Source organism: Myripristis murdjan, chromosome 1 (genome assembly GCF_902150065.1).
Source record: "Myripristis murdjan chromosome 1, fMyrMur1.1, whole genome shotgun sequence".
Classification (NCBI taxonomy): Eukaryota; Metazoa; Chordata; class Actinopteri; order Holocentriformes; family Holocentridae; genus Myripristis; species Myripristis murdjan.
Window position 1 is genome coordinate 26,567,329 of NC_043980.1, and position 17,202 is coordinate 26,584,530.

General features: G+C 46.0%; 1 protein-coding gene across 1 annotated transcript in view; it reads left to right on the top strand.

Moving 5' to 3' along the window:
- The window catches only part of grin2ab (glutamate receptor, ionotropic, N-methyl D-aspartate 2A, b), a 75,563-nt gene extending 71,792 nt beyond the window's left edge, over positions 1-3,771 (top strand). The window contains 5 exon segments of the mRNA XM_030067281.1: positions 166-404; positions 1,328-1,511; positions 1,877-2,601; positions 2,603-2,667; positions 2,790-3,771. Of these exon segments, the coding sequence (XP_029923141.1) occupies positions 166-404; positions 1,328-1,511; positions 1,877-2,601; positions 2,603-2,667; positions 2,790-3,771 (2,195 nt within the window).
- Positions 3,772-17,202: the final 13,431 nt, after the last annotated feature.

A 17,202-nucleotide genomic window follows, 5' to 3' on the forward strand; every position in this document is an offset into this window, starting at 1 on the left:
CCTCAATCCAAGCTTCCCTCCCTTCCTGTCCTTTTGCTCCTTTTACCTCGTCCCACTTTCACTCTCCCGTTCTGTTGCTTTTCCATCCTCCCTCTCCCTCACCGCTCTCTTAAAACCTCTCCCTCTCTCTGCACCACCCTGTGTTTCCCCTTCCCCTCTCTCCAGGCGAGATGGAGGAGCTGGAGGCCCAGTGGCTGACAGGGATCTGCCATAACGAGAAGAACGAGGTGATGTCCAGCCAGCTGGACGTGGACAACATGGCAGGGGTCTTCTACATGCTGGCGACAGCCATGGGCCTCTCAATCCTCACGTTCATCTCTGAACATCTCTTCTACTGGAGGCTGAGATACTGTTTCACTGGAGTCTGCTCTGGAAGGCCTGGCCTGCTTTTTACTATCAGCAGGGTGAGTAGGATCAGGGAGTGCATGTGTGCGAAAGCATCAATCATGTGTCTGTTGTGTGTATAAAAGAGAAGGGATGTATAAGCGTGTGTGTGACAGAAGGGAAGAAAGGCAGATAGAATAATTATGGAGTCCAGCTTAGGCAGAGATGAGTTTTAACTGCTGCGCATATGGACGGCCGGATAGAGGAATCAAACAGCTAAGAGGATGAAAACGCGGATGCACACATACACATACATACAAAACAAAATGCACACACACATTGACAACTTCATGAGTTAAAAACGGTTAAACACATGCTGGTGCAGGCAGACAGATGCACACACACACATAAATGGCCACATCCGTACAGACCGTCCATTCATTATTTATATGTCATGTCTCGGTGTTAGGCAGGGCTTTTATTCCGGACGAGCAGCGGGTTCACACATTAAGTGTTTAACAAAAAAAAGTGTGTGTCAGTGCGTGTGTGTGTGTGTGGTGTGTGAGTGCACACACAGTTGGAACAGCAGTGCTGTAGGTTAAGTGGCTCTAGGAAGAACATCTCCCAGCACTCAGAGACCCCCTCCAGTGACATCATCGCCCCAGTTCAATTTTCCAGGCGCCTCTGAAAACAGTTCATCTAAAAAAGTGGTGATTATCTCTTCCAGGCACATTACAAAACAAAATGAGGTTAAGGTTTGCAGAATACACATCAGAGAATGGGATACAGAGGTCCATGCTAATTTGCCTTGCAAAGCAATGATTCTCGGGTAATGTTTTTTTTTTTTTTTTTTTTTTTTTTTTGGGTGAGGTCACAAAATTGGGGTTTTTAACTTATCTCTCATCTTTCATATGCTCCTCCTCCTCCCCTCTTGAACTTTCGTCTCTGTAATTTCATTTTCCTCTCTCTTCCCCTCTTTTCTCTCCTGTCTTCCATCTCTTAGGGCATATGGAGCTGTATCCATGGGGTTCACATAGAGATGAAGAAAAAGACTCCTGAACTGGACTTCAGTCCTCAAGCCAACATGCTGCACCTGCTCAAGTCTGCCAAATCCATCACCATGTCCTCTCCCAAACGCAACACTGTCCTCCTGCAGCCTAACATCATTGAAATGATGTCAGGAAAAGGTACCTGAAAACACCTACACACAGTACATCATACACTGTATATTTCAAATATAATATAGAGAACATCACATAGACTCTGCCAACACAGAGCAGATAAACATGCCCCTGTGAAAGGACTGTTCACCACTTTTCGATGCAGCCCATTGCATCACTAGAGGTGACAGACTTAGTCCTTGTTGTGAGTCTTCTGCTTCTAATCAGATTGACTGTCATATACAGGCTGGCCTCAAGCTCGCAAAAACATTACTTGGCATAAACACCATGTCCAGGCAGTAGATAGTGTATTAGCTAGAAGGCTTAGCATCCATCCACACATTCCTTCTATTGTATCTGCTGTTTGAGGTGCATCTTTTCTTGTCTCCTAGGTAACTCACTCCATAGCCTGCCTCCAAAGGGTCCTGGTCTCTATAGCAACGCTGCTGGTCTACAGGGTTTCCTGTCATTGTCCGGGCGACAGAAAGACCTCCTTAACAATGCTGCACCATTTCCCGGGCAACAGAAAGGCCCTGCTCACCAGACCAGCCCCAACAAACCCCAGCTGTCCATCACCAATGACAACGGCAAGACCCGCCTCACTGGGCCGGCCTGCCCTGCATCAAAGCCTCGTGCCCTGTGGAAGAAGAGCGTAGAGACTCTGAAGACACAGCCGTCACTCCCATCTCCAGGCTCTGGCCCGAGCCCCACCCCAGCCCCCGGGCCTGGGCCCGCACCAATGAAGAGCCAGCGTTACCTTCCCGAGGAGCCGCCTCACTCTGACATCTCTGAGTGCTCCAGCCGGCCGCCTTCACACAAAGATTCGGATTCCATGGCAGCCAGGGGGGGATTCAAGCCCATCAACCAGCTGAGGAAGAGGGGGGGAGGAGGGGGGGGAGGGGGAAGTGCGGGTGGAGGATCCAAGATCTACTCCATTGACTCAGACCAAGCCAGTCTGCACTCTGCTCCCCCTTACCAGCGGGACAGCCAGGGGGGTGGTGATGACCACAGTTACCCCCCTGACCTGTTTCCACCTGACAGCACACACACTCATTCGCACACACACCAGGCAGAAGCCCCCATTTTGCAGCTGAGTGCCAGCCTGCTGCACCACAGCCCACAGTGCTGAGGCTGACCTGCACTCTCTGAAGGACAAGAAATACAGCACCTACAAACACAGCAGGTACCACATTCAGTACAAACAAAATAATTCCCAGTTCTGTTGTTTGCCAAGCTTTACATCTCTCTGGTCGTGTTGTTTCCAGTCTGCTTAGCATCAACATCTCTTTTTCCAATTCTCCCCAGTGTGAAGGACAAAGTCGGAGGATCCTTTGAAGTTCCAGGTGCGGCTCCCGCGCCACAAGGGGCCAGGCCCGGCCACTGTCGCTCCTGCCTGGCGAAGCTAAGCGGCTACTCCGGCCTGTACACCGTCCGCTCCCCACAGGCGCGCTGCGACGCCTGCGCACACCTGGGCAACCTCTACGACATCAGCGAAGACCAGCTGCACTCGCACTACTCTCACCCACACAGCGGGGACATGTTCACACACTACCTTCCACAGAGCGAGCTGGGCCTAGTGGGTGAAGGGGACGGGCTGGTCAGTCATTTCGAGCCCACCCCTTCCCCCACGGCTGCTCTCCCCTCCTCCTCCTCTGCCCAGCACCTCCAGCTAAGCCGTCAGCACTCCTATGAGAATGTGCTCCCTGATGGCGTTTCCGACCGGCAGTCTCAGTCCTACAGCCACCTGCGGGGGCTGAGTTTGTCTGACAGGGAGAGGGAGCTGACCTTAGAGGAGGGTGCCTATGCCAATGTGCTGACCATGCGCTCTGACCGTCCTTTCAGCAGCCGCAGCCCACCCTCGCCATCTCCCTCCCACCACCACAGTCTGGACGCCCCGATGCCTCTCCCCAGGCGCTCAAAAAGCCTCTTCCCTGATCGCCCCTCCCACAACCCTTTCCTCCAATCAGCCCCTGGCACTGCGCAGCGAGACGCCGCCTCCCAGGCTGTCGCGCGCCTGCCGCAGAGAAGCTCCGCCCACGAGCTCTATAAGCAGCTAATGCCTCTGTCGCTCACCCTTGGTAACCATGGCCATCATATCAATCAGCATGGCAGCCATGTTGACCAACAGGTGTTCTACCCTCAGCAGGAGCCCGCCGTGGTGGCCTACATGGTGCCGCCCGCCGCTTCTCAGCCAATGAGTTATGTGACAGCGCCGCGAGCCTCTAGCGCCGGCGGCAACCGGCCTCGCCTCTACCGCCGCATGCCCAGCATCGAGTCTGATGTCTGAGAGTAACACACACTTCCTCTCACTGAAACACACTCACATACACACACGCATGCGAGAAGGAGGTGTGTGTGTGACTGGACACACACACACACACACTCACATACACACTCGCACATACACACACATACACACACACACACATATACACACAAACAAAGTCATTCATACGTGTGTGTGAGCGACAGGTTCTAAGGTTTGCTCTAGACTAAAAATCATTGGTGATGCTGAGTAAATTATTGTTTCTTTATCACCCCTCTACTGGGTGGGATGGGGACAAGGGGCAGCTAGAGGCACATTGCAAGATGGGAGTGTGTGTGTGAGCGCCAGCGTGCCGGCCTCTAGCTCCGGATAGAAAGAGACAAACAGACAAAATCGATCAAACGTGCAGTGGATTTAGAGGGACGCTGTTTTTCGAGTCTCGCACCGACCGTGGGATCTGACGGCGCCACCAGCAAGTGAAGGACAACCGGGTGTTTGGACATTCAAGGAGGACAAGATGAACCAAGCTCCTGCCCGCCTTGGCCTGTCCTGTCCTCTAACCAGCCTCTTGGAGATGAGGGGACTGAGAATACCCCCTTCTCCTGAGATTACACACAGACGCACACACATTTCACCGAAACACCCCACCACCGCACACACACCCCTCCTTCAGGACTCTCCTTTTGCACTATGATTTCTACAGTCACCTGTATGTTGTCTGAGCCGCCAAACTGCACTGCCAGCATGGCTTAAAGAGTACTACACTAAACTAGAGTAATCCTTAACTTGAATGGAAAATACTATCTCTGTAACAGACTAGACTGGAGGTGGGCAGCTGGTCATGACACAGGTCTTACAATTTCGCCCGCTACAGGGTCCAGCTCCTTCCCATAGATGTACAAACACTCAAACACACACACGCTGTTCGTTTTGGGGGAAGTAAAGCATAGCAGCAGCAGCACAGACTGTTTGTTATTGTTGATGTCAGTTAATTGAACATTCCAAACAGTGGACCAAACTCGGCCGCCAGCCCCGCCCAGTAAAGCTTCTCAGGATGAGAACGTGTGTTCTAGTGTTTCTAGATCTATAGACATATAGCATCCTTGCTTCCTCTCTTAGCTAGCCTTCAGGTCATACTGCATGCTTCCTACTGCCCTGTGGTACCAACCAACACCTATACAGGGTCATACACGCACACATACATATGCACACATGCATATAAACACACATATACACACACACACACACACACACACACAATAGTCTAGGATAGTAGTTTAGGGTGGGTGTGTGTGTCGAGGCTATGAGATAGCTTCTATTTGTGCACTTTGTAGATTTTATACCCTGCCACCGAACACAGATGTTTGACCAAAAAACACTTTTATACTGAAAACTATGAATATTCCAAATCATTCGCTGGATAGATGTCTCCTTCTCTTATTTCTTTTTTTTTGGCATTTGGGTTCAGGGCAACGTTAAGGCAATAGGTGTCACAGCTCCGTGTCGGTTGAAAGTTCAAAGCGTTAGGTAATGGGTACAGCTTCATATACACAACACTAACTCAACCTCTTTCTATTCCATTTTCAAACTTAACTCTGCTCCTCCTTCCTTCTACCTTTCCCGTCTCCCCTCATCGTCATCGACCTTCATTTTAGTCATCCTTTCCTTTGTTGATTTCATCCATCATTCCATTATCCTCTTTCTTCGCATTTTCCTACCTTCCTTCCTTACTTCCCTCTACATCCTTTCTTCCCAGCCTTCCTTCCTTCCTTCCTTCCTTCCTTCCTGACACAAAGTAGATTGAGGATCAGCGGCCGGTTGCACCAGCTGTGCTTACAGTAAGTTCAGATGAAGCTTAGTTGTAGCATAAGTGGCTACGAAGTTACAACTTATGCAGTACTCAAACCAAATCTGTTGCGCCACACAAAAAAAAAAAAAGTTAACAACATGGAACTAAATATTTACGCAAGCCCAATCAGGGAATAAGAGTCGACATTGGCAGACCAGTTTGATGATATTGAACAACGGATAAAAAACGTGGAACCTCGTCCCCATCAGCAGGTTCTGCAAGACAAAACACTCCACTTCTATGACAACACTGATATTTATGCATGACTCCATTTCAGTAGAGGAGGCATAATGAAAATCATGGACATGGTAACAGCATGTAAATAGATACATCATTGTCATGTCTTCCCTATGCCGCCCATTTGATTTTTTATGTAAAGAGAATACTTCATCTGTGTCTCCATTGAATATATCATGTAAATACATCCGGCTCTTTCCCAGGTGTTCTCTGCTCTTTTTGATCATAATTACTCTAATGTGTTCAGTTTGAAGTTTATTTAACCTATTTAGCGTGTGATATAGCTACAATTTTTAATCTGAAATAACGGCCGCTGCTATCGTGAACGCTGAAATGGCACATGATGTTACATTAATTCCATGTTGACAATTTATAAGGGTGCTCATCCGATCAAATAAGTTTAAGACGTAATTTTTGTGTGATTATGCATTACTTTACAGACAACATACTCCCTGCTAAGTTACGTTTTAAGAACACATGGTGCAACCTAAATTTAATGGCTGTCTAGTTGCAAAATAAGAAGTAGATACTAAGCCTCCAGTAAGAGCTTTACATCCTCACTTAAGAACTTATGAATAGCTGGTGCAACCCTGTCCAGACGAATAGTGCAACCCTGTCCAGAAGTTCATTAGTGATGTTTGAAATCTCTGCCGAACTACATGTAGACTATTGTTGAAAATCACTACATAGCAATAATAGTATAATTCTTCAGATACAATGATGGCGCTCATACAGTACTTTTTCTCAGCTTTCGATGTTGAACAAAAGGATTTGATGCTCGTTTTAATAGTTCCAACGGGCCAAATGGTGAATTCAGAGTGTGAGTGCAACATGGTTGCCGACTTGCTCACCGGATGAATACGTCTGGATGAGTGTCAGAGTAGCGGGTACTTCTGCGGCTCTGTTGGCCAAAGCACAGCGAGTGTTTCGACAGAGCGGTCACACGGTAAGCAGAGAGTGTGTGCAAAGTGACTCGGTACAGAGGCAACACTCACTCACACACATATACACACACACACGCACACACACACAATCACACACAAGACAAGAGTTGACAATGCGTATATGAGTGTTCTAGAAATCTATAATCTACTGAGTAAAGGGCATTGATTTTTAGCACAAGGATTACGATGGAGAAACAACTTGATGTCCCATTAGCTGAGCATCTATCTCTGTTCTCTTGTTTTCTTTCTATTCCCTATTCCCTTTCTCTCTCCCTCCCTCCCCCCCCTCTCTTTCCCACACACACATGCACTCTCACACATGCACAGACACATATTGCCTGCAAAGAATGCAAAACAGATTGAAACAAAAAAAAAAAAATGCACCTCTGAACGGTGAACGCTGCCCCTCTTTGGTCATCTTAACAGGTTTGGTGTGTGAGTTATATGCACAATATCAGGTTGCAATATTATACTTATGTACAGAGAAATATTTGTTTTACAGTAAATGTTAGAGAAATAATTTCATTTGTTTGATTTGAATGGTAATAAGTGTAGAATTCATTTCAATAACAACGTGGCTTTTATTCTGCTTCTAAAAAAAAAAAGACTTTGGCATGTTTTAGATTCTTGTGTGAAAATTGATTTTTCCTCTGGTGTGTTGTTGGTGAGACCTCACTGTACAGTGCTCACTGCTGGGTTAGCTAACTGGTTGACCTCTCCGGGTCAGCTAACAAGTTAACTAGCTAGTTGGGTCTCGCATCTGAATCACACTCAATGAATAATGATAGTCAGCCTGTGTGGTTAAGAACCCCACCCACATAGTTCTCTTCCACTATTAGTCTGTGTTGTTTCACCTCCGAATGTGTGTGTGTGTGTGTGTGTGTGTGTGTGTGTGTGTGTGTGTGTGCATGTGTGCGTGCCTGTGTGTGTGTGTGTGTGTGTGTGTGTGTGTGTGCGTGTGTGTGCGTGTGCATGCGTTTGTGTGTGTGTGTTTTACACAGTACAAGCATTTATATAAGATGGAGGATGATGCATGTATGTAAGAGTTGTTTGTGGTGTTTTTGTATGTGTGTGTGTATGTGAGTGTGTGTGTGTGTGTGGTGTGTGTGTGTGTGTGTGTGTGGTGTGTGTGTGTGTGAGCGTGTGTGTGTGTGGTGTGTGTGTGTGTGTGTGTGTGTGTGTGTGCGCGCATGTTTTTGTGTGTACACTTTCCAATCTCTACTTACTCTCTGCCTTCCTCCCACACATAACATTTGACCTGGCTCTTACTCATATCATACACACACACACACACACACACAACACACACATGCACACACACACACACACACACACACACACACACACACACACACACACCACACACCCACACCCACACCGAGTCTGTACCGTTGTGGTTGAGAGAGCATGTAGGGTGAGATTCGTATGTTTGTATTCCATCATCACAGATATTTTTACACCAATTTTTTTTTCTTCTCATTTTTATTGCATGACGTGCTCGTGTTTCTGGTGGTACCTATTTTGCTGCAACACCTGAGTTCTCCCTGATTTGACCTTTCGGGCTACATGTCAAACAGCCCCTTCACCCCAGCTCCTGGCTAGAGGCCTTTTGGGGGGGCGGGGTTCGCCCCCTGGGTCCCGGCCGGTGATGCAGCCTATACGGCGCCTCGCTGGCTTGCACAGCTTCACCGCTGACGGTGGAAGTGTCCCGGGCTGCCACTGCTCTTAGTTTGGCTCCGTTTGGCCCAGCCAGGTGACCAGGCTAAAGTGTGTGTGTGTGTGCGCACATAAACGCAAGGCAGAAGGTGTGAGTTGAGGTGCAGCCCGATGGGTCTCCCTGCTGTGTATCTCACTTGTGTATGAGTTCAGGGGTTTCTAAGCTTCTAGTTGTGTTGTTGTAAATACTACCTTGTCACTCAGTACCTCTGTACAATCTGTAAATAAGTAAAGGTTACATTTTTCTACTTGTTTGGGTCTCATTGTTGTTTAATTGTATCCGTCTTGCCTTCTCTGCTCTCACCTGATTTGACTGTCATCACACCACTGAATGGACTTTATCAGTCATAATCACCCCCAAAGGTATAGGTCAGCAGGGCCCTACTGCACTTTCTGATGGCTCAGAAGGCTGTTATCATCTATTTCTATCGTCAGTCGCTCTTAACCACTAAAACCTTAACTTTAGACGCTTTCACCTTTAGTTTTTTCTAGCTACTTAAGGTTAAGGTTAGGAAAGGCTTTGTTGTGATGGTTAAGTTTATGAAAAGGTCATAGTCAAGGTTAGGAAAAGGTGACTGTGCACTAACGAAAAATGAACACAGTTCTTGCTTGAGTTGGGACTTGATCGTCAGTCTCTGTAGAGAAGGTCTGTGTGAATTACCCATCCACCACCACAACCGATTCCCTCTGCTACTGAATTCATCAGTCTTTATACTGTCACGGTACGTCTGGCTCCAGGGTCCTATTTGACTGGTTAAGACAGATTGACAATTGGAATAGATTATAACAGCCTAGGGGTGCAGTAACAACCTACTAACCCATACATAAGGGGGTGATTATGACTGATATTACCTGTTCAATGGTGTGATAACATTCGATTTGGGTACTGCTCTACCATTTATACACTTTCTTTCTTTCTTTCTTTCTTTCTTTCTTTCTTTCTTTCTTTCATTCTTTCTTTCTTTCTTTCTTTTTCACCAAAGAGTTTCGGGGCCAGTCTTCCTGGGTCTTGCTCTTGGAAGAAATTGTGTTCCCTGTGCATGCAATTGAAAACAGCAAAACAGTAAACATGAAATATGCTGAAGTCATTGTTATCTTCATGATTATTTGCTGCTGTAATGTTGCATTTGGATTCGGGGATGAGATGTGCAGAAGTCAAAAATGAGATTGAAGACGCAGGAACAGCAAGAGCTGACAAGAGGAAAGTGCTTTTACGTAAAGTAATGGAGAATTACAGAACTCTCTTGACATCCCTTGACAGAATGATCTTTTAATAATTTGTGATTGCTCGCTCCTGTTTTGAAGCGATAGCAGCGATACTTTCACGCTGCTTGCGTCATACAGTCGACCAATCAAGGATGTTCGACACTAGCTTTCACTGCAACAGATGGAACCCGAAACTGGAATTTACTACTTGGGTCGCAGGAACTGTGGGGCAAGGAACTCAATCACCAGGGCAAAGAGACTGACTCCTATGGTGGAAACTATATATTTACTGTATATAGATATTTCTATCTATCTATCTATCTATCTATCTGATACCTTTATGTGACACATCCATCTCTGTGCCCCCTCCCTCCCTGCAGTTTGCTGACTATTCAGGGCTTTTTGGGATGCTGCTGAAAAGCGACTTTTATAATGCACCCTGAGTTTGTGTGTGTGTACGTTTGTGTGAGAGTGTCTATGACTGTGTGCATGTCTGCGAGTGTGTGTACATACACGCACGCGTGCGTGTGCGCATATGTGTTAAAGTGTTTGCAAGTGTGCATGTGTATGTGTGTGTTTAGACCAGTGTTCTGGTAAAAGCTTTATTTTTATATTTTTTGTCTCCCTCAGGAGACGGCCGCTCTAATCTGGGCTGAAGTGGGACAGGAGGGGAGCAGAGAGAGCACACGCAAGCACGCGCACACACACACCCATGCATACACACACGCTTATTATGCTACAAATCAGCACACACCAAGGCTAGAGGATCTGTCACAAGCCATATCTGCAGCCAGAAGAGGAGGAGGAAGGAGAGCAAAGCAGAACAAAGGCATGAGGAACCACACTGCAGAGTTTCTTACAATTGACTTGCATGGAAAGCTTTACAGAACACACTATGGACTGCCGATCTGTGCTCTTGTTCGCCTGCATGTGGACGTGCATCTGTGTACATAAATGTGTGTGTACGTGTGCACGTCTGTGTGTCACTTCCTCTGAGGCTGGGTGTAAGGACCACAGTGGCCTAATTCTTCCTGACGTGATCCATATGCTCGTTTCTAATGGACAGAGTAACAACACACACAGTGAGACGCAAATGTGCTCCTCTTATTTAATTAATAGAATTGAGTTGCGCCACATGTCAGGGTCTAGCACAATTACCGTAACACACAGGAGCAAGATACATGTTCTTTATATCCCTGCGGTAACACACACATGCATAAGACACACTCACATGTGTATATTCCTCCGGCTATACAGGTCTCTCTCCCTCTCTCTCTCTCTCTCTCTCCCTCTCTCTTTCTCTCTCCTCTCCTCTCTCTCTTCTCTTTCTCACACACACACACACACACACACACACACACACACACACACACACACAGACGTTGGAATGGGCATTCCACCACAGACGTACTGTAGGGGTGTGAGATGAAGCAGATAAATGAAGATAATTAATTTCCTGGATTAAGGACGTCTCCATCTGAGCGAGCCTTCGGCATGAGGAGAGTCAAAAAGGAAACGAGAAACGTAAGTGAGGGAGAAGCAAAAGCGCGAGAGACAGAAGCAAGGAGGACGATGATGATGATGAGGATGATCGCACTGACTTTGATAGGCCTGCTGTAGGCTGTTCACTCTCCCCAAGACTCCAAACATCCTCATTACCAGGAACCAGCCTACACACTTACCGTGTGTGTGTGTGTGTGTGTGTGTGTGTGCGTATGTGTGTTTGAGTGTGTGTTTTACAGTATGTACGCTTGTGTTCTTAAACAGTGTGATTGCAAGTGAGAGAGAGATAGAGAAAGAGAGAGGGAGAGGGAGAGAGCAGCGTGTCAGCCTACACACAGAACAAACCCATGAAAATTCATAAGGGCCTGGCGACGCCTACTCACAAATACTAAAAATACTGAAATGAGTTGAGCCTAGTCAGAGAAGAGGAAAGGGGAGGAAGAGAGGGAGAGAGGGAGATGAATAAGGAGAAATAACAGAGCAACAGAAGAGGAAGGAAAGAAGACGGGATAGGTGTGACATGAGAGAGAGAGAGAGGGATAGAGAGAGAGAGAGGGAGAGAGAGAGAGGGAGAGAGTAGAAAGAGGAGAGAAATAATAGTTACATCAACTGCATCCAACTTGGAACAGCTATTCTCAGCCTCCAGCAGTCAACACTCACTGTGTGTGTGTGTGTGTGTGTGTGTGTGTGTGTGTGTGCGTGTGCGTGCGTGCGTGCGTGCGCGCATGTGCGCATAAGTCTCTCTCTCTCTCTCTCTCTCTCTCTCTCTCTTTCCCTCTCCTTCTCTCACCATTAAAATCTTTCCTCATTTTTCCTGGATAGAGTTGAGTGTGTGAAAAAAAAAATCAAAACAGCATCAAAATTTTACTCCAGTTTCTCTCTAAATATTGACATTCAAGCATCTGTTGCCAAAACCGTGTTGGTGCTGCTTTAATGTGGATCGACGGCGTCTACCTTCAAAGCCATCCATCCAGCCGGCGATTGATCGGCTCTGATTTTGCCTTTAGAGCTGGCGTGTGTCACAGTCCCGGTCAAAGAAGATGTTTTGTTGTGAAAATATGGTGTGATGTGTAGGCAAAACGGCTCCTCTCACATCTCTGCTGATGGACTTTCTGCAGGCAGTTGGAAATGTTGACAGATGATGTTTGATTGACACCGCAGCCTCTGCTCAGTCTGAGCAACAAGAGCAGCATGGCCTCCCTGCTCGAAACTGTAAACCTCAAATAAGGACAGAGTGGAAAGGTGTGATAATGTGACCCTCTCCCCACCCCCCAAACACACACACACACACACACACACAGTTTAACTGAAAGATGACTCATTTGAATGTTGTGGACTCTGGTTACCCGAGGGGGAGAGGAAGCAAACACACACACATACACACACACTCACACGTGCACGCAAACACACACAAACACATATTGTTTTGCCAGGCTATGCTTATGCTAATCAGGGTATTTCCAGGTGCAGAAATAGACACAGATCGTTTAGGGCAAATTTAGCTTGATTAACTTGGTTAATCACACCATTAATGTTGCAGCAAGTCTGACACACGCATACATACACACATACGCATGCAGGAAGGCACACCCAGACATACACATTGCTGTTATTCTAATAGTAAGTTTCCACCTGAGTGCTGCGAGGTGAGGGATGCTGGGAGGCAGGAACAAGGAGTTGGACAAACTCTCCGCCTGCCGCCTGCTCAGCGTGCATCTCTAATGTCTACACGTGAGTGTGTGTTTATGTGCAGCCCAGAAGCTCTCAGCATTCATGGCGTTTTGTTGTGTTTGTTTTATTTTGTCTCCTCCATAAATGATGAAGCTCCAGGCGGGACGGATGGAGGGAGGAGAGGAGGGAGAGAGAGAGGCACTCAGTTGTCCCCGGGGGAAAGCGCTCGCCGCTGGGCATCGTCCCCTCGGCATCACCCATTCGCCCAAACGGAGCGCCACGTGACAGACGGACGGTGACAGTGTGAGCAAGTGTGCACAGCAAAAACGAATTATTACATACAGCATGACTACATGTTGCAACATTCAGGAGAACATGGAGGCTGCATTGTATGCCAGGCTGTCTTACTTATTTTTTAATGAGAGCATTCACTTTGTCACTATAAAAGAAATATATTGCTCTTTACTGATTTTAAAAGTTGGTATTAATTTTAATGTAATTGCCTGTACTGCTTCTTCTATTGCTTTTCCACTGCATCCATATAAATGGGCAGTTGAGTCTTCTGTGGAACTGCATTCAAAAATCATAATTACTAGGTGATCAGGACAACCTGCCTATTGCTAAATAAAATCAAAGTAGTGGGACATCACCCTGGAGTTTTTTGACCTTTCTGACATTTCTTAACTAGCTAGCAAAGTGTGAGAGGAGGATATCACACCATTGAGTGGGCATTAGCAGTCATTATAACCCCCACAGAGTAAATGGTTAGGAGATTCGTACTGCAGCTTCTAGTCGGTCAGAGGCTGTTATCATCTGTTCCTATAATCAGTCTGTCTTAACCAATTAAATGGGACCCTGGAGGCAGACGTACAGTGATGTAGAATGAATACCAACAAAGTCGGTCACAAAAAGAGGTGATTGAGGTGGCAAACGGCTATATCACATGTACCTTCACTCCAGAGACACAGGATGGAGTCCCGACTGAGGCAAGAACTGTTTTGGTTTTTAGCAAGCAAACACCACATTAAGTTTCCTCACCTTAGCCACCGCCTTTTCCTAAGCTTAACCATCACACCAAAACCTTCCCTATTCTTAACAAATACCCTTTCCTAATTTTAACCAAGTAGCTAACGAAAGCTAATGATAGTGGCTAAAGGTAACGTGAGTGGTTAAGAGCGACTGATGATAGGAATAGATGATGACAGCCTTCTGACCCACTCGAAGGTGCAGCAGGGACCTACTGACCCATACCTGTGGGGGTGATTACAACTGATAACGTCCTTTCAGTGGTGTGATAACAATCGAATGAGGCGGACCAGTGGAATGTCGCTTTTGAGTAATTCAATTTGAATCTGATATGTAGAGAGTGTAGTTGCGTTTTGATTGGCAAAAGTGTTACAGTAAAAGTGTTACAATAATGTAACATATTATCAAGTTACTCATTACTGTCCATTGCTGTTTACCAAGGTCATAAATTTACAAGTTGTTACCAGATGGGTGGTACAAGTGGAGCTCAGGCACAGGCATCTGACAAGTTTTAAAATGGAGTCATCATCCATGTGCTCTGAGCTGAGCCCTGTTGCTTTGGAACACTTTTTTGCAACATCAAATGAAAAGGGAAAAACCTGGAAGCCCACTCTACAAGAAAAAGCCTTGTAAAAATCTTGTGTTGAGTTATGCTCACATCAGGAGTAAAAGCCAAAGCTGAGACTTGACAGGAGGCAGGGAGCAAGCAGCTCTCCTGCACTAAAAGGCAGCTACCTCAGGGTCATGTTACCTACTGATTTCATTCAACAGATATAGATTCAGGATGGGATTCCTCTTAAGCAGGTGTAGCAGCTCTCCATAACAGAACATTGTTTTAAATTTTTCACCTAGTATTGCCCGGTGTTTGCTGTCAGGAACACACAAAAATCAAGCCGTGCTTGCATAAGTTATTTAGTGTAACGTGTTGCTGAAGACATCAAACCTCGGTGAGTCGAGAATCCTTGATTTAATGCCACTACTAATATGGTAATTTCCAGCGGCATAAAGTCGAATCTGCCGAGGAGATGCAGTCATCAAAAAATTTGCAATCCTTTTTCGGGGAGATAAGTCTTTTGTCATGTGAGTGAATACCTGTCAAGCATTTTTATCACACTGGACGCGGGGGTTGTTTTGATTTATGAACAGACTGCAGAACTCGAGATAATAATTTTTTCCTTATCTTCCGTGATTGTAATCTACTTCTCTACACTATGTGGGAGTTTAAGCAGTGGGTCCAGAGAAACAAATGACAATTTTCTGGCAGCATCCTATTAAGGGTGTTTTCACATGAACACTGCCTACATTATAATATGTGACCGTTAGCTATTCTTGCGTAACACTGTGGCTTTTTGCTCATAGTGGGTTTCCTCTGATGACCCACATATGCAATTTGGTGAAAAGTTTAATCCAAAGTGCTGCACGGTAAAATGAGTGCAGTTTTATCACGGGTGGCCCCAGCAAGAATCAAATCCCCAGCACTGTTAGTGCCATGCTCTGCCCATTGAATTGCAGAAGCACCATGACATTTCATCACAGTATTTATGGTAATGCACAGACTAGTAGCTCCAAACCAGTTGTGATTATTTGAGGAGCAGTTCTGCTGCTGACAGCTGGACTCAGAGCCAGTGCTATTATTATGTTTCCATTTTGGGGCAGCAGTGTGGTGTCGTGAGGGGACTAGAGGACCTGGTTTCAAGCACGTGTCAGCAAGCATTCACCTTGCTGAAGCGTCTTTGAGCAAGGCATTGAACAGACCTCTGCTGTGCAACTGACCCTGACCTCTGACCTGTCTCTGGAGTTCATTAAATGAATTTCACTAATGCTTCACTGCTGGATATGGATGGAGAAGAGCCAAGCTGATGTTTATTTGTTTATTTATTTGGATCCCCATTAGTTTCTGCCAGGGTAGCAACTGTTCCTCCTGGGGTCCACAAATGCTGAAGGCATGAATGAAAGGATGAATGAAGGAGGGGTGAGGCATGAAGTGTGGGATGAGGGCATGAGAGGGGAGGGGATGAAAGGATGGTGGAGAGGGAAAAAACAAATTGAGGAATGATGCACAGCTGAGGATCGAAGGTCCGATGTCAGCCGATGGTGGAATGGCGCAAGGTTTTGGGACCAGGGGAGTCAAGACTCTGGGTGTGGGAGCCGTCTCTCCAGCTCAATTTGACAGATCAGACTGAGTCCCCTGTGGTTCCTGAACTGAAAACAGACGAGAGAGGGAAAAGGGTGTTTGGTGGGGAGGAATGTGTAAACTAAGAAAAAGGGGAAAGAAGATGTACATTTTGCACGGAAATGGGATACGTGCTTGGTGTGGACTTTGTTCTCAAACTTAATTTATAAAACTTAATCTCTGAAATACCCACCTGGATTATATACAGTGCTGTCACTTGCCATTTGAAGTGTAATGGATTTTCATTTTTTCCACTACAGTATTGCAAAGTGTTTTGCACATCATGATGTATGCAAACAGAGAGCAGTGCAATGCAACGTAAAAATTGCATAATTCCGCTTCACATAATGTATGTTTTTCACCTCTGCATGTCTGTTACTGTGGTTTAGTCTATACTTTGATATTATCGCTTGTTTAAGTAAATACATTTTATTACATGGAAGGTCACATTTATAACAATCATTTCAAATAATAGCCCTTTAACATGATTTAACATGTTCCTTTTTGTTTTACAATCAGTAAATTTGTGTCTCTCCTTACATCTGTGCTCTGTATCTCACTCACGTGCGATTTCTCTCTTTTCCTCTCTCACTGTTTCCGGCCTTGGCATCAGACACTTGACACAATACCCACAATGCAATGCCCCACAAAGGCTCACTGCCCACGGCAACGGGTAGAGCCAGCTGAACTCTTGAGGCCTCATCTGTGTGTGTGTGTTGAAGAGAGAGAGGATGCGCTGCTGTCTTCTGCCTCTGATCGAGAGATGTTCACAATCTACACACATGCACACACACAGACACACACACCACAGAACATAGACAGTCATGCATGAAACATAGTTTGCATTAAATACTTGATGAGGTGTATGAGGCTGTCAGGCGTCGTTCTGCAGCTCTGTGAGAGTTGTTGTCGCATCCAATGAACAATTTTATGTTGTGTAACGTCTCCTGAGCCACAATCTGGGGATTCAGCAGAGAGAAACAAACTCTCAACAACCTGAATATACATACATACTATCCTCATACAATGTTCATATGAGCTCTTAGCAAACGTTATGCACCCTTGATTTGTACTATATGCATGGAATGGCCTACAACATGATCTTAAACTGTGATAAAAACAACTTT